The sequence below is a fragment of the Colius striatus genome, chromosome 12 (assembly GCF_028858725.1).
Source record: "Colius striatus isolate bColStr4 chromosome 12, bColStr4.1.hap1, whole genome shotgun sequence".
Taxonomy (NCBI): domain Eukaryota; kingdom Metazoa; phylum Chordata; class Aves; order Coliiformes; family Coliidae; genus Colius; species Colius striatus.
Window position 1 is genome coordinate 9,491,132 of NC_084770.1, and position 18,161 is coordinate 9,509,292.

The window sequence follows — 18,161 nt, forward strand, 5'->3', positions numbered from 1 at the left end:
TGTCCCTCCCTCCAGAAGTCAAGGGTAGCTTTTTGATTCAGCCTGTTGTGGTTTAGGGTTTCAGGGTCTTTTAAGAAAGGTGCAATGCCAGATCCAAACTACAATTTACGCATATGTTTTTGAGCTGTCACTCATTAAAACTAACCAAACTACCACTAGTTAGTTTGGTTAAGGAGTAGGCTGCATCCGTCACACCCACATAGAAAAAGCAGCCATTTTAGTACTGTTTAGGCTGCGTTTATGCTGTCAAATCCATTTTTTTGACTAAAGTGTGCAATACAAAAGAGCCCAGCTGGATTTTTTTAATAGTTGTCCTAAAGAGGAGGTGCTGTTCGTCGTCTTCCATTACCTCCTCCTAGCACAAACTTCTTCACTGCTGACCATGGAGAGAAAGCCCAGCCTCGCTTTTGTCCTACAACACACAAAGGAAATTATTTTGAAAAATGCAACCTTTTCTGTGGTGCTGCTCTCCTAAATTCATGATTCAGCTTCCCAGATCTACCCTCACATCCATGTAGCCAAGCAACCACAAAAGCTGAAAGTGTGTACAAACTAATTTGTATCAAAGTTAGAATAATGAGCACTTCCTCATTTGCAACGATGAGGAAGTTGCAAGATTGTGAAGTGTTCATCTGTGAACACACCTGCAAACTTTACAGTACCTGTCAGTTTCTTCTAAAAAGTTCCAAGAAGTCAAGCCAATACATCTAATATTAGTACCGTAAGGCAGTACTGAAAACAATGCTTTTATTTCTGTTGTGACACTTCACACTAGCTTCAAACAGAATAATTACATTTGTGAGGTGGCATCATAATAAACACCACAAAAAGCATGTTACAGAAACAAAGAGTTCTGGCAAGATATACAAGTTTAACACAAGAGCAATCTGCAGAGAAAAATATTTCCCATTTCAATGACTTTTGTACAACTCTGTGAAAGAAACTTTCAGGATAGAAAAAAACCCTTGAAAGACAGAGTTAATGCTCTTATTTGCAAGTGATCTTCCTATTGGAAGCATATTGAAAATATTTTCTCTAAATAGGATATAGCTTGAGGACTTAGACCTATGCAGGTAGCTTCACCCTTACAATGCTGTGGAGCTCAATGTCCACATGAGGGAAAGCTGCATATCTTTTGTTTCCTCTTTACTACCCGAATCAGCTTTTACCATATGTACCCCAAGATTATGATGTGCATGCAAGGCACATTTCTTCTCTCCTCCCCATTCCTCAGACATCTAGAATTGCTATTTCCCAGAATAGAAGGAAATGGCATCCAACTAAAACTGGGGGGCTGAGTGGCACGGAAGAAGGGAGATCACCCAGACAGCTCAAAGTCATCTCACTGGTGAAGGGACCTACTGTACATTCTGAGGTTCATTTAAAACCATCTTCATGCATTTACATATACAGTACCTCCTTCAAGGCTACATACCCATTTCATCCAGGACATGGGAAGCTATTACAGGAAAGAACTTTACTGAAAGTTCACAAAGGGGTTTTTTGTTAAACAAAATGCTTTGCAGGCATTGTAGGGTACAAAGCACCCCTGTTGAGCACCAAAATGGAAATGAGGTCTTGGACACAGTGTGGGGAAAGGAGGGCAGGACTTAAAGCAGAATCCATCTGAAGCAGCACTAATTGCAGGTACAAAGTACCCACTTGTACTTATCACAAAATGCAAACCATCTGTTTTTTTACAGCATGGCAGCATGGGCTGTGCCCACTGGACAAACGTTGATGCCCTTGTGCTCTGGGCTGAAAGCAGGAGGGCTGTGCCATGCACTGCCCCATGCTGTGGGACACACCTGCAGTGCTGGGGCACACCAGGACCTCAGTTCCTCACTTGGGAATGTGGGTCAGTGCTGACTTTCCAACCACCTGAGCGTGGCAAGCAGGTACAGAACAGGGGCAAACTTGAAGTTTTGAAATCCTATTCTTGGAAGCCAAAGTTCAAGCTACAGGAAGTGATTTTAGGAGTCAGCAGTATCTAAATGTTTATTACTCTTTGCCTCTGTTAATTCTACAGCAGTGACTATGCTTGAACTAAGGAAAAAAAAAAACATTCTCCATATTGAAAAAATCAGCATCACCACGCTGGACTGCATCAAGAGTGCAATTCTTTCTTGTTAAAGATACTATTAATCCTCATTCAGGCCTTTTGAATACTAAATATGCCACTACTGACACAACTGTTACCTACTAGGGGGAGGAAATAGTAGGGAAAGGCACACTACCACACCCAGTTAGCACAACTCATGGGTTATCTTTGGCAATGCATTCATTGTAATGGATTATTCCTGTATAAATCTTTAAAAGGACAGCATCCTATTTCCTTATTCATGCTCAGTCTCTGAGATTTCCACGAAAGCTCACACTTGAGAACGCATATAACTGTAAAATAAGTTTCATTCCTTTATTCAAACTTCAAATATACAATGGACAAAAAGACATTTTAAAATAGATCCATATTATCATATGGATTTTTGTAACATATCGAATTCAGATCACAATTAAGATATACACTGTATTCCATAACCAAGCTAAAGCTTAAGTGTGTACTTCATTTGTGTAGTAAAACCCAGAAACTATTCTGAATACTGATCAAATTCCACCCAGTGGGAAGTTGTTTACAACTACCTGGAGGTTCAGAATCATCTTTACAGGGGCATACACCCAAACTGTAAACAAGTATTTGAATTCAGCAGTTTCCCTTCTATCATTCCAAACAGCCTTCATTTTACCAAAGCAGCTGCTGTAAGTTGCAGTGGATACAGGAAGATTTAGACTAGTGGTTTTCAGTACGGAGGTTGCCAACCCCAAGTGAGTAGGAGATCATTATCAGTTATCTTTTATATAAAGAACAGACAGAGCCTAAAATTCAGTTCATCTTCACAGTCCTGGTGTGGATTTGCTCATGGTTGGGTGTTTCTCCTCAGGTGCTAGTAGCACAAGCATTCTTCATGCAACTGGAAAGGACCAAGAGTTTGAAACGAGCCAGAAGAGAACATGATTTTAAGAGAAAAGATGGGGGGGAACTTCCGTGTTCTCATGATAAGCCAAGAAAAGAGCTCCATAAAACAGCCAGTCCCAGCGGAAGAGAAAATGACAGTTAAATGCAAAGTTCAAGTTAGCACATTTCCAGTGTAAACACATTCCCTCCACCAGTACTGCCTTAGTCAGAAACCAGCAACCGATTCCAAACACCATTCTTAAAAAATAATACAGCTCTTCTTCTTCTAAAGACTGGGAAAGCACGGGTAATGACAGACTGAAATCTGAATTAACAGTTCAATGCTTTACAAAAAAAAAGTTATAAGACTGAAATAATCCCTTTTTAAACTGCTGAACAATCTGATAAATAGCTTGCATGTCAATCTGATATATGCTGTACCGTTTGGCTCTTAAATCCCAAACCCTTCCTTAAGAGATACCACACCTAAAACACTGTCTTAAAATAAATAGTGACAAACCAAAAGATACCGTTTTGAAGCATGAAGAGTAACGGTACATTACGCAAGATCATCAGCATTGTACGTACAGGGAATGCCGGTGTGGCTGAACAGATTATGAAGCAGTATTCTCCATTCAATACTAGGCACAAGAATAAATCAATTAGGCAGTTTTTTTCTGCCTAAAGGACAAGTCTAAAATTAACATTCTTGGCAAATACAACATTGTAACTGATATGCTTCTCAATATTTAAGAGCCTTAATTGCAAAAATCATGAAGCAATGTTTATATTTGTGTCTTCGATAAGCAGTTACAGTTCTGGACAGATTTCTTCTATGCTGTGTGCTCTACTTTCCAGATGGTCACGAGTAGCGTGTGCTGCACAAGAAAGATTATAAAACACACATAATTCTTCACACTCATTGAATAGTTTCGAAAACATACAGAAATGTCCTCCTGAAATAATTTTTGCTTCTACAAAGGAAATGTTGGCCAACCCATCCTAGCAACATACAAGCTTTTCTTTTGAGAGTACAGAAACTTTTCAAGTAGTGATTTCAGTCTTATGTTCTGAAGAAATGGCCACGGTTCAGGACACCAAGCACTGAACACTCACCAGCCCTGGAACTGGGAATATTTAACCCAGGAGCTGAGACATCAATTTGCAGAACTGAAACACAAATGAGCACAGTACTTTTCACATCAGATTTCAACCCCAGATGAGACACTTAGAAACAAAACAAGTTTATAAATGACGGAGCAGAGTCTGTTGTGATTCTCAGGAAGTTGTAAAACTCACAGTTTTCAGCCAAAGAACAGTATTAAATCAGAGAAATCTCTTTTTCATGTGAAAAGCACTAATGAGAAAGTCCATTTTATATATCTATATATATATATATGCATCTGAAAATTCAGTGGCATAAAGCAAAGATCAAAGAAAACCACATGCAGATGATATAAAACTGGTTATGTTTGGGTATGAGTTACTTGGTAACAAGTGCAGTTTCACAAACAAAAGAGCAGAGCTCATAAGCAGAACCAATTTGTGTTTACTGCCAGCCTTCTCACTTTGGTCATCTCTAGGGTGATGCTCACCTTGGTTAAGAAAACACTGTCTCTACCAAAGACCAGACAGGCACAGCCTGACAGCCAAGCTGAAGAGCAGTGTACACGGCAGGGCCATGACAGCAGTGAGCACTAAGTGAACTGCACAGAGAGAACAAGAGCTTCGCTTGCTTGTCAACTGACTGCTATAGATCACACCCTTGTAGCTGATGCTTTTGTGTAAGTCATCATGCTTAAATCTGCCTACACAAGGAATCTTTCCTTGGGTGATTTCAAAGAGAACTGCTACAGGGGAAGTGTTTATGCAGAAGAAGGAAGGCCACTTTTGCTGGCAGTCTATTTATGTTCTTCAAGGAATCATAAATAGGGAGTAGCTTGAGAGATTCCAGAGAAGCTGAAATACTGAAGCAAGCAGTCCTAATGCACTCATTTACAACTGTAAGCTTGGCTGCTAGAACCCATATGCATGAGACAAGGTACATCTACTTGAGGCAAGAAAGGAATGACCCATCCATTTAAAACTCTTGTTAGCCCATGATGAAGACAGGGGCACAAATATACAAACAGTTCTCACCATTACTGAGTGGATTGGCCATCTTCAGGTCAATCAGCAAGAAATCTCAGTCTGTAACCAAGAAGCACAACTTAGATTAGCAGGCCTGGTGGTATCTGACAGAAACCTTTGTAAAAACCTGTCCAAAGTCTTTAGCCCCTTCTTCAAAAGGAAGGTGTAGAAATCAGAAAAGTACTGTTAGTTTTACTCAAATACAAACCAGATAGGATTAGAGGGTAGAAAGGAACATTGGGTAAGAGAAGCACAGAACCTGTAAGGGATCATCAAGGACAAAAAAAAAAAAAAAAACCAAGAAAGAAGGTCTCAAATTGGCTGAAATACAACCCAGGAGATAGTGGCACCCTAGAGCCACAGGGGACCACCAAGAAATGTGTCTTGTATCACATCTTCACCTGGAACAATCATCAGGACTGTAGAAGTCACATTATTCCACTAGAACAAAAAGACACTGCATGCCAGATCTCAGACAGATTTACTGTCTCAGACCTAAGGGAGTGGTAGCCACATTGCCATATGGTCTCTCTTAACTTAAAAGAGATGAAGTCAAATGGAAGAGATTATCAAAGTGTAGCTGCAATACAACATGCAGAAAAAGACATTTTCTTTGCAGTGATAAGCAAGCATCAGAGCTGTTAGTCAGTTTAACGGAGTGAAGCCATCACAAAAATCAGCTCCTGCATCACCCAATACACTAAGTAAGGAAGACCCTCCTTTTCTGCTTTACAAGAAAGCACTTCAAAAATACAACAGTTTGAAGTGGCAGAGCTCTTTGAGAGCTATGCAGATGAATAATCTCTCCACAAACTTACAGTTCTAACAGGAATCTCAGGAACAAGAATACTAACAGCATTCGATCCACTTCCATGAAGGAAACAACCACCTTGAAATACTGTTTTAAATACTCAGTTGCTTAACATGACCAAAAGCACAGACTAGCAAAATCCTCAAGTAGCAAGTGTTTAAACCAGCTATTTGAGAAATGTTCTGTAGCTGTAATATGTGTATAATTCACATTTATGAATAAGGAGATTCATCTATGCTCTTCGGATACAGATGAGAATGATAAAGAGATGTCATCTCAAAAAAGTTATTTCAGTAAAACCGATGTTTCTTTAACATGGCTTTGTTGCTGAAGTTTTATCATCTCAATGTAGGAATTTCTTAGAGTGTGGTCAGTATCAAAAGATAGAAAGGTTTATTAATAGTTTTGTCCATATTCCATCACCCTTTGACCAACTCTGCCACAAAGAATCACACATGATCAGTCTGAGGGCGTTCAATTCACCAGCTGCTACCAAACTGAGAATAGTACTTAACCTCAGAAGACTTGATCAAGTACAGAGACAAAAAGCTACAATAGTTAATACAGAGATCAGGAGATAATGAAACACCAAGGTTTAAGCCGAACAATACAAAAGAAAAGTGAAGAACTGAGAACTACATCAAGTTAGTGGAAAGTATTTCTGTATGCTGTGGTGTGGAGGTGAACCAGTTAGTTAATGGGGTGGTAAACTGGCAAACAGTTATGTTTATGGAACCTATTGGCCATGAACAGTCTAAAATTGATAATTACCAGTTGTGGCTCTGAAGGTGGTTATGAGGCAAGGTGGAATGAACTTCAACAATAGAGATGGAAAAATGCTGCAAAGGTGTGCCTTCCTTCCACTGACGAATGCAGCTGGGGAGCGGAGTTGCCTCTCTTTTACTGCAGAGTGCAGAGAGGTGGCAGCTTCAAGCCATGGAGGAAGGTCATAAGGTTGCCTATTGGAGCCCTCCTTTCCCCTGGAGAGTGAAGTTCTAGTAAATAGCCATTATAAGGCATATATTAAGTTTCTGGATAAAGTCAGTCCATTAATGGCTCTCAGACACATACCAAATGACCCTTTCAGAGCCATTATGGAGGCATTGGTCATCCTGTACCAGGACTAAAATGTGTGAGCCACAGAACTTAAGAACACACAACTTTGCAAATCACCTTTTTATTGGGTGGAATTTCATTTCATAAGGATTCCTAGTTCATATGGTTGGAAAGGCATATGTGAACCAAATTAAACCCATGCAGCATCTTCCCAAGTCTGCAGTATGTGCTACAGTCTCAGCTTTGCCAAGCAACAGATGAACGAAGCTGACAGACTTCATTGCCACTAGTCTCATGAGCAACAGATATCTACTTTTTTAATGCCAAAACTTGTTCACAGTGCTGTTACACACAGAGGTGGGTAGTGAACAGCTGTATTTATTCACCAGAAGGCCACCACAAAAGTCCGACTTTTACAGTTGTCGTAGTTTAAGCCCAGCACCATGCAGCAGCTCACTCTCTCCCCCCCTCCCAGTGGGATGGGGAGGAGAACTGTGGAAAATAGGTAAAACCAGTGGGATGAAATAAGAACAGTTTACTACCTGAAATTAAATAAAGTAACAATAATAGTGAAATATATAGTAATTATAATGGAAAGGAATATGCCAACAACAACAAGAGAAATAAAACCTAAAGGGGGAAAAAAAAAAAGTGATGCCCCATGCAATTACTCACCACTGCTGACCAATGGCTGAGCAGCGATTGGTCCTTCCCCACCAGCTTCCCCCAGTTTATATACTGAGAATGATGTCCTATGGTCTGGAACATCCCTGGGGTCAGCTGTCCTGGCTGTGTCCCCTCCCAGCTTCTTGTGCATCCCCAGCCCACTCACTGGTGGGGTGAGGTGAGGAGCAGAAAAGGCCTTGACACTGTGCAAGTGCTGCTCAGCAATAACCAAAACACCCCCGTGTTATCAACATTGTTTTCAACACAAATCCTAAACAGAGCCCCATACCAGCTACTAGGAACAAAATTAACTCCATGCTAGCTGAAACCAGGAAAAGTCTACTGCTTTCACCCAGAGGGAAGCTTAAAGATGAAAGAGAAGGTGTCAGTCTCTATAGTTTCATGAGTCTCCTATCAAGAGACAGTCCTGAAGCAGGTTCCAGAAACAGCTTCCAGCTACAGGTCTCAGACTTTTTTCCTTCTGGTACCTGCACTAAAAGCAATGCTGAGGGTCCTATCCCATAGTGTAGAAATGAACATTGCTGCTTAAGGGCAAGTACGTACTGAAGTCCTAACAGCAGTTTTACATTACAGTATGAAGTTCTTGCTTAGGAAGTCAGATTCACTCCTCTCACCAGGAAGGAAGAGTTCCTGCTAGTTTCCCATTGCTGGCTACAAGACAGTTTGGAATCAGAAAAGGAACTGAATCACAATGTAAGGCCAGCCTCTGCTGCCACAGTTGTATGTGCTCTGTACAAGACAACTCTTACTTTAAAAAGAATGATGGCAACTTCACTACCAAGAGTCAGTTATGCTGGGGAAGTAGTGTGAAGGTGTTTGCTTTTCTGTTACATCACAACAAATGGAAGCCCACAGGCTATTTACCAATACTGATGGGTTTGGTACTATGCTACAAACCTCCCTATTGAGACAGCACACAGCACCTCACACTGTTACACATATACCCTTTCTGGTCAGGCTCACACTTCAGTGTATTCATTTCCTGAGAGCTGGAAGGACCATCAGTACTTAAACATGCTTTATGAGTCATCAGTAGCTCACCATGTTCGGTAGCTTCTGTATTCATTGTTTCTACATCTGCAGCATCATGCATCTCTTCATCCTCATCCTCCTCTTCACTGTGTAGCTCTTTTGCAATGAGCTGTCTTGCCAGTTTGATGTTTCGTCCTTCATTGTAGTGCATTTTTCTCTTCATTTCAAACTGTTTCTTTTTCTCTGTGGACAAACAAGCAATAGAACAAGAGGAAATGGCCTCAGGTTGCGCCAAGGGAGGTTCAGGCTGGATATGAGGAGGAATTTCTTTACTGAAAGGGTTGTCAGGCATTGAACAGGCTGCCCAGGGAGGTGCTGGACTAACTATCCCTGGAGGTGTTTAAGAGATGGGTGGATGTTGCACTTAGGGAAATGGTCTAGTGGTTGACAGGGTTGGGACAAAAGCTGGACTCGATCTTTAAGGTCTCTTCCAGCTGAAACCATGATATGATTCTAAACTAATGTAAATATTTTTTGCTTTCCTTTTTTTTTTTTTAAAAAAAAGAATCCCTTATTTTCTCCTTAGAAAGGCATTGACTGCTTCTTAGGTCAAATGTATTTCTAGCTTAAAAGCCCATTGATTACATGATCAAGCAGTCACTGAATTACATTACTTTCTTCAAGCAGTGTTCTGTTCAATGATTCTGACTTACAAAAAAGGCTAGTAATTAATGGACTGGAATGGCTGAACCTGTCTGCAACTAAGAGCAAGTCTGAACCAAGAGAACCATCTAGTAACTGCATAGGGAATCCCAAAGTTTCACAAGCCTTGTTGCTAAGTAAACTTCAGGACAAATTGAGATGCATTGGTGGGACAGAAATGAACTTTTGCAGATGTCCAACTTGGCTCCTGGCAAGCTACCAAAAGCCAGTTATGAGAGATATTTACCACATGTAGAAGACAATATTTTCCACTTTCCCCATGGCCTGAAGCCCAACTTTGCTCCATATATTACACATTAGCAGATCTAGCAGTAATGCATTATAATTAAATTTAACTTTCTGTATTGGCAGCCCAACACTGTTTTTATTTCCTACAGAATAGTAAGGTTACATGCTCAAAGTTGGGGCCAGGGAAGATGAGAAGAAACAGCTACATAATGCAAGCCTGAAACCTTAGAAGTATGACTGTTTCCTCAAAATGTTCCAGCCCAAGCTAACACAGAAAAACCCAACTCCGCTGAAGGTGCATTTTGCTTTGGAATAGATGTGTGTATTTCCTGCCATTTGTTTTGAAAACAACAGAAACATTCATATCTTTGCCAGCAATTAGTCACATCTTAATTGCAAGCAGTTCTCATTTATTTAAGTCTACTTGAAATATGTCCAGATTAAGAATGACTCCTTCACCCCAAAACCAGAAGAGCTTATTACTTGAGAAGTGTGTGAAGTCCTCTTAAGAAATCTAGACATTAAGCTTGTATACAGTGGGGCAGCCAGTAACAGAAAATTCCTGTTTATAGGCAGACCCCAAACCAGTCTTGATTAGAAACAAACAGCATACTTGTTCATCTCTTTACTTACCCTTCAAAGATTATTAATCTGTTTTGAAATTACAACATTTTTCCAGTATTACTTTTTCTTCACAAATATTTCTTACTGAAAATCTGAAACTGTTTGTAGGGAAAAAACACACCAAAACAAAACCAAAGAAAACTTTTGCCTACCTCGTTCTTCAGGTGTTAATTCTTCATCCTCATCCTCCTCCTCCTCCTCACTGCTTTCCTCTTGCTTTGCTATAACCTTAGGTCCTTTACCTTCAGCTGCAGCTGCCAGTCTACATAAATCATGCAATCCAAAATGCTTAAACAGCAATTTTTTCACTATTGAAAATACATGAAATTTCAGAACACTCATAAAAATTGCTTTTGTTCATTATTTTTGCCATATTTATGTGTAGTAACAACCTGCAAGAGGTTTTAAGTACTAGTGGCCTTATTAAACACTGAAAACTACTTAATTTGACAATAACAGAAGCTGACTTCTAGAGAAACCAGCAACATCTTTCCATAAAGAAAAACGACTCCAGGAAAAGAGAAAAATATCTTAACATTTAGACAATTTTCTATGACAATACTTACTTTTTACTTAACACATCTGCTTTTAAGGGCTCGTTTGACTCTGAATCACTCACTGCATCCTCATCATCTCCTATCATGCTTGGAGGGAAAACAAACAGTAGTCTTTATCAACAACTTGCTGCTTAAAATTTGCTTGTTGAAACAGTTAAAACCTTAAAACACTCAAAAAACAGACTCCTCTAATACTTTTTAAACTTTCAAAGTCTAATTTAAATATTGATATTACAACTTGACATTCTAGTACACAGATAGTAACTGAATACAATAAAATCAACAGAAGTCCAACTTCTTTATTCCATTCATTCAAATCCTAAAGCCTACAGACATAAACTTTCTAAAAGTTGACTTTCTCCTTTCCTTTTTGATAATTCTCCTTAATAGCTCTAAGTCTTTATTTAGAAGCTTTGTAAAACTCGATATGCTGCATATCTCCAGTAGGCCTGCAGAGTTTTGCTGTGAAATGACTATGGCACCTGGCATCATTCAGGACAGCAGTTCAACATACCTACCCGTGATATGGAGTACTCGGCTCATCTATTTTCATCAAGCCATAGTCTTTGCCTGCTGGGTGGTAGGTAGCTATGATGTTCATTTCATCCCACTTCTGGGATTTTTTACTGAAATAAGAAAACAAACTTAATTTTTTTTATATTCTAAAAAAAGTTAGTTCTGTTTGTCCACAGAAGAAACGTTTAGAATGCCTCTCAAGCTCTACTAACCACAAAGGATATTGTTGTGACACACAGGCATGTTCCAAGTATGGCTACTAAATACTGTTCTAGATATATTTCAGCATATATAAGTCATGACAAATGATCAGTGGGGCAATTTCCCTAACAATTCACAGTAGCTAAATTAACGTTGTGATCTATAAACAGATTATTATTCATATCCACACAATTATTTTTCTCAAGAGACTGCCTATCCTGTTCAGTCACTGGCCCATGAACTGTCTGTACTTGTTACAAGTTACTGTAAAATCATTCTTCCTCTTATTACGACCCACAACACTTCAACAAAACCAAATAACTTCCACCTCACCTCTGCTCAGTGAGCTGCTGTGATCATTACTGAAACTGTTACATAAAGAACACCAACCAACCAACAACTTCCTGCAGTAAAATACATTGCACCAAACAAGCTGGTTATTAATACTGCTTTTGTCACTCTCAAATGGAATCATAAAAAAGAACTGACTCACTGCTGCCATTAAGCCGAGGGAGTTTCACATTTGACACAGACCATTTGGCACCAGTGATGTTAGATTATTTAGAATCTCCTCAGTTAATCAAAGAATGGACCGTTTTATGTCTATTTGCAGAAACAAAAGCCCACTCAGACTGACAAACATATGTGACACAGAAAGGAACTGCCTTGTAGCCAGAGGAAGTGTCACTCCATCACTGAGCTAAAAGACACAGAAACATTCAATCGATAGAAACTACTGGGTTCCACATTTTCTTTTAGAATATTTCAAGGTTCATAAAAGGTGGCTTTTCCCTTAGACTAACCAAGGATTTTAACTTTAGAACAGTAAAGTAATTCAACTGTTAATATTACCTTATGCATTAACATATTCCTCAAGTGTGGCAATTTTTTATTTGAGGAAGCAAATGTCTTTGCTAGGTTTTTGGGGGGGACAGAAAGGCGCAGTTGGCTAGAAATCTTTAACTTAACTACTGTTATTTAAAAGCAGATCACTCCAATAACAAAACTGAAAAATAGATTCAATCTCAGTAACACAACCGCTCTTGAGTGGAATGCTATCTGTAAAATAAAACTGATAAGGCACACACTTTTACATTTGCAGAGCACACTGCATAATACAATGGGGAAAAAAAGTAAAGAGACGTGAAAATACATGTGGGAGCAGATGCTGAATCCTCCACATCACAGATTTATGCTCCGGAAACAAATATAAATTACATGAGCTTAATCCCCTTAGCATATAGTAACCAACATGAGACTGCCAAACTCTCATGTATGAGGCTATTTAATAATTTTGTTCCAAGTGAACACAAGGATTGCAAGCTCAGCAGACAACACGTGAGGCAGATTGCCTGCTCTGGCAGGGTGGAGAGTCATGAGCTTCATGATGACAAAGCCAGAGCTCTAAACTAGGAATATCAGTTATCCAAGCCTATTTGGGAGTCGAAAAGTCACCAGTTAAACATCAGCTAAACACCTGCTTAAAGTTCATCCATAACTAACATCAAGTGACCATACTGTTACACAGGGAGGGCAGTTGGACAATGGCACATTGCCCCTGGAAAGAAAAGTGTCTTAGTTGAAAGGCAAATATGACAGATGGGAGAAACTCCCACCACATGCTTTGTGTTCAGTGCACTTGCCCAGAGCCCATCAGGTTCTGCTGCCTGGGTTCACAACTCAAAACCTAACAACAGTATTGGCAACCTTTGAAGAATCTCTTTGGCATATGCTTGCTCTCAAAATTAGCCAGCCTACAGCTATCAATTCAGTAACTTCTAAACACAAGACCGGGGAAGCTTTTGGTGGTTTCATTTTTTGCACAGATTTCTATGAACTCAAATTCCCACCTCCCAAAGCACAATTTTGAATTCAGCTTGGAAAAAAAAATATCATTAGTGGCAAACAGACAAACATGTCATTTCACCCTTCCACATAAAAAGCCATCACAGGAGAGTGACTAAGTGCTCTAAAACCCCACATTTCCCTTGACTATCTCCATTTAACATGCTTAGGCATGCCTGAGCAGCATAATATTACTGACATGAAAATGTTTCCTGACACTCCCTCAGATACAGAAATAGGAAACCTAATCTTCCTTAGTAAAAACAAGTTGGAAAAAACTCAGAAGTACTCATCTGTATCCTCTCATATCTTGAAATATTTATTTGACACCACACCTTGACACACAAGAAGTTTCTGCAGCAGAGAAACACCTCGCACACCCTCACTTGCTCCTACCACAGCAGACTCTTCTCTTGCCTTTTCCAACATAGGTGCTTGCAAGCACTCACACAGTTACCCTGGAAAAAAGCAGATTCCTCACAGGAGGCTTAAAGCAAAAAATATTGTCTACCAGGAATACCAAGAATCTAGCTACCATTAAACCACATCCTCGGCTCCAGATGCAGTTCCAGTAGCATCCCAATTTCACCAGTTTCCCTCTTGCATCATATTTTCATTAAGGTACTTTTCCAAAGCATTCTACCATCACTAAACAAAGGATGCAAGGTCAGTACTGATGCAAATACATGAGAGCTCTATTCAAGGTGGTGCTTCAAAAGATGACAGCTGACACAATGAGTTCTTTCATCTGCAGCTATTTTTAAAGGTATTAAGTCACACCTGAATTTTAATGTTAGAAATAAGAAGCTGCTGATAGAGATGCACAAAGACATCTGTATTTATAGACTAATTTTTAACCTTCAAGGAAAATCACAGCTGTATCATTATTTTAAGTACAAAATTATTTTGCTGAAGTCAGAAACGACACTGATTTAATGAAACACTGCCAACCAAAAACACCTGCATACAAGCCAGCTCTAAATACTCTATACTGATCTTTCCAGGAAATCATCTAATACAGCCTGCCAGGTTTAGCCAATACTCTTTAACTTGCAAGGCAATTTCAGAATTAATCTCATGGACTTTATTGACTTTCATCAGTAAACAGGAAATAAAAGCTGGACTGCTGCCCACTTCATTGCTTTGCAAGAAATTACTGCCTACTATAATCAATACACTACATACTCAGCTCATCCGTTAGTACTCTAATTTCTGATAATTCTTCAAAATACTACAAAAGAGACTGCAGAAAACAGAAGAGAAGCCTCCAACAGCCAGTTTTACTTTGTCTGGTGTGGTAGCAAACACCTTGTGCTACATAATATCAGAACTAAAGAATAGGAGGGGAAAAAATTGCAATATTTGTGGAGCATATTGCTACTTACACTCACTTCCTTCAGCATTATTACCTCATTCCTTCAGGTGCAATAATTTCTCCCTGGAAAGCAGGAACAGCTAACACAGCCAAAGCAAACCAAAAACTTTTCATTCTTACCTTGCTGACTTCAGACTATGTTCCTGACTGACTTGGGCAGAGAGGAAAGGAACATTACTATAATATCAAAAAAAACCCACCTCAACCAAAACCACCAACTGGATATTTGTTTCATTTTGTCATTGTTTCTCTCCTTGCAGTATTAAGCAAAGTTCCAGAAAACAGCCAAAATCAATTTTATAAACATAGAATTCAGGTCAAGTCTCAGTCAACATAACCAGAGAGTTGCAGAGCAGCATCAGGCAGCATGTGCTGAGCACTAACGTCATGAAAAGTGCAAGAACTCCGACTGGCCAAGGGCAGCTGCTGCCTGGCTAAAGACTACAGCTTGTATATTTCGGGTAACTCAGCATGTTAGGGTTTAACCGAGGTTTACTTGTCATTCAAAACACAAGTCACACGTCTCTAGTGTGAGATCTTTACAGATGAATCTGGCACAACTGAGAATACGTGTTACATGTGTAACAACCTAGGAAAGCTCTTCTCCCCAGGTCTTCTTAACACTTCTGGTTACAGAGAAATAAGCTACCTGTACAGAAGACAAAGAATACATCTCCTATGGCAAAGTATATTTCCCAAACTGTAAACTATCCTTGTAGTAACCGTAAAACCTTCCTGCTTGTCTTTCTGAACGAGCATTTAAAGATAATACCGCTCCTGCAAGTATTTCATGAGCAGCAATCATTCGCACCGGCTCTTTCAGCTGCCACACTGCACTCTGCTAAGCGTCCCGGAGGCAGCGAGCAGCCCCCTGGCCTCCGCACGCCCCGGCAAGCCCGGCTTCTGAGCGCGGACCCTGCTCGGGCCGTGCCGTGCTCGGGCCTCCACCTGGCGCTCCACTGCCCGACTCCCGCCCACGCCGGGGACACTGCCCCAGTGCCGGCACACTGGAACGGCTCCCTCCCCCGTGACTGCCCGCCGAGCACCATCCCGACAGACGAAAGAGCTCACAAGCCCCGACCGGCGGCACGCCTGGCAGTCCTCGCTCCGCCAGCGCGGCCGTGGGGAGGCTCCGGCCGGGCTCGGCGCGGCGCTCACCCATGCTCGTCCTCGTCGCGGGCCGGGCTGGCCCGCCGCGCACCGGGAACCGACTCCGCGGCCGCCAGCTTGCTGCCGCCCTTCTTGAGGATGCCCTTGATGGGCCCGCGGCCCGCCGAGCCGGCCGCCACCGCCGGCGCCTCCATGGCCCCGCCGCCCGCCCGCTTCCGGCCGCGCCGCCGCCCCGCCCGGCGCGCGTCAGAACCGGCGGCGCGGGGAGGGGGCGGCGTCAGAACCGGCGGCGCGGAGAGGGGGCGGCGTCAGAACCGGCGGCGCGGGGAGGGGGCGGTGTGAGAAGCGGCGGCGCGGGGAGGGGGCGCTCTGGGTCCGCCCGCCGCTGCTCGCCGCGGCCGCGCCCCCTGGCGGCCGGCAGGCCGGCACAATCCCTGCTTGCGGCGGCTCCGCGCGCCCGCGGGGCGGCGCCCTGCTCGCGCCGGGCCGGCCTCGCAGCGGCTGGCGGCGCCGAGCGCGTGCGCGGGCCCTGGCGCGGTGTCGTGCACGCGCGCGGCGCTCGTGCCCGCCGCTCTGGCACGCGCGCGGGGCTTGGCGTGGCGCGCACACGCGCGTGGCACTCGCTGCTGCCCTGGCGTGGGGCCGTGTGGCACTGCTGCACACGCGCGTGGCACTCGCTGCTGCCCTGGCGTGGGGCCGTGTGGCACTGCTGCACACGCGCGTGGCACTCGCTGCTGCCCTGGCGTGTGGCACTGCTGCACACGCGCGTGGCACTCGCTGCTGCCCTGGCGTGGGGCCGTGTGGCACTGCTGCACACGCGCGTGGCACTCGCTGCTGCCCTGGCGTGTGGCACTGCTGCACACGCGCGTGGCACTCGCTGCTGCCCTGGCGTGAGGCCGTGTGGCACTGCTGCACACGCGCGTGGCACTCGCTGCTGCCCTGGCGTGGGGCCGTGTGGCACTGCTGCACACGCGCGTGGCACTCGCTGCTGCCCTGGCGTGGGGCCGTGTGGCACTGCTGCACACGCGCGTGGCACTCGCTGCTGCCCTGGCGTGTGGCACTGCTGCACACGCGCGTGGCACTCGCTGCTGCCCTGGCGTGTGGCACTGCTGCACACGCGCGTGGCACTCGCTGCTGCCCTGGCGTGTGGCACTGCTGCACACGCGTGTGTCACTCGCTGCTGCCCTGGCGTGAGGCCGTGTGGCACTGCTGCACACGCGCGTGGCACTCGCTGCTGCCCTGGCGTGTGGCACTGCTGCACACGCGCGTGGCACTCGCTGCTGCCCTGGCGTGTGGCACTGCTGCACACGCGTGTGGCACTCGCTGCTGCCCTGGCGTGGGGCCGTGTGGCACTGCTGCACACGCGTGTGGCACTCGCTGCTGCCCTGGCGTGGGGCCGTGTGGCACTGCTGCACACGCGTGTGGCACTCGCTGCTGCCCTGGCGTGGGGCCGTGTGGCACTGCTGCACACGCGCGTGGCACTCGCTGCTGCCCTGGCGTGTGGCACTGCTGCACACGCGTGTGTCACTCGCTGCTGCCCTGGCGTGTGGCACTGCTGCACACGCGCGTGGCACTCGCTGCTGCCCTGGCGTGAGGCCGTGTGGCACTGCTGCACACGCGCGTGGCACTCGCTGCTGCCCTGGCGTGTGGCACTGCTGCACACGCGCGTGGCACTCGCTGCTGCCCTGGCGTGTGGCACTGCTGCACACGCGTGTGGCACTCGCTGCTGCCCTGGCGTGGGGCCGTGTGGCACTGCTGCACACGCGTGTGGCACTCGCTGCTGCCCTGGCGTGGGGCCGTGTGGCACTGCTGCACACGCGTGTGGCACTCGCTGCTGCCCTGGCGTGGGGCCGTGTGGCACTGCTGCACACGCGTGTGGCACTCGCTGCTGCCCTGGCGTGGGGCCGTGTGGCACTGCTGCACACGCGTGTGGCACTCGCTGCTGCCCTGGCGTGGGGCCGTGTGGCACTGCTGCACACGCGCGTGGCACTCGCTGCTGCCCTGGCGTGTGGCACTGCTGCACACGCGTGTGTCACTCGCTGCTGCCCTGGCGTGTGGCACTGCTGCACACGCGCGTGGCACTCGCTGCTGCCCTGGCGTGGGGCCGTGTGGCACTGCTGCACACGCGCGTGGCACTCGCTGCTGCCCTGGCGCGTGGCACTGACGTGTGTCACTCCTGCGTACAGGCAGCATCTCGCACAAGGGCTGCCCTGCCAGGGCTCCTGTGCTGCGTGTCCCTGGAGGCCCCGCCGTGCCACAGCCCTGCGCGTCTGTCAGAGCTGCCTGGGCTTGTCACAGGTCTGGTAGCCCATGAGGAGAGGCCTCACGGTATCCGGAGGGCTCAGATGTGGCAGGTTTCTGCCACTGAGGAAG

General features: G+C 44.6%; 1 protein-coding gene across 4 annotated transcripts; it reads right to left on the bottom strand.

Annotated features, from left to right (window-relative positions):
* Nucleotides 1-297: 297 nt before the first annotated feature.
* On the bottom strand, nucleotides 298-16,000 carry PPP1R2 (protein phosphatase 1 regulatory inhibitor subunit 2). 4 transcript variants are annotated; one of them, XM_062005627.1, is made up of 7 exons: nucleotides 15,837-16,000; nucleotides 11,260-11,367; nucleotides 10,751-10,828; nucleotides 10,337-10,446; nucleotides 8,679-8,852; nucleotides 5,093-5,143; nucleotides 3,742-3,831 (listed from the first exon to the last, which is right to left on the bottom strand). In XM_062005627.1, exons 1-6 carry the CDS (start codon nucleotides 15,980-15,982, stop codon nucleotides 5,139-5,141), a joined length of 621 nt encoding a protein of 206 aa, XP_061861611.1. In that variant the 5' UTR covers nucleotides 15,983-16,000; the 3' UTR covers nucleotides 3,742-3,831; nucleotides 5,093-5,138. The 4 variants fall into 4 exon arrangements, with proteins under 4 accessions (XP_061861609.1, XP_061861610.1, XP_061861611.1 ...); XM_062005625.1 differs by lacking the exons at nucleotides 3,742-3,831; nucleotides 5,093-5,143 and adding an exon at nucleotides 298-412; XM_062005626.1 differs by lacking the exon at nucleotides 5,093-5,143 and having other exon boundaries at nucleotides 749-3,831.
* Nucleotides 16,001-18,161: the final 2,161 nt, after the last annotated feature.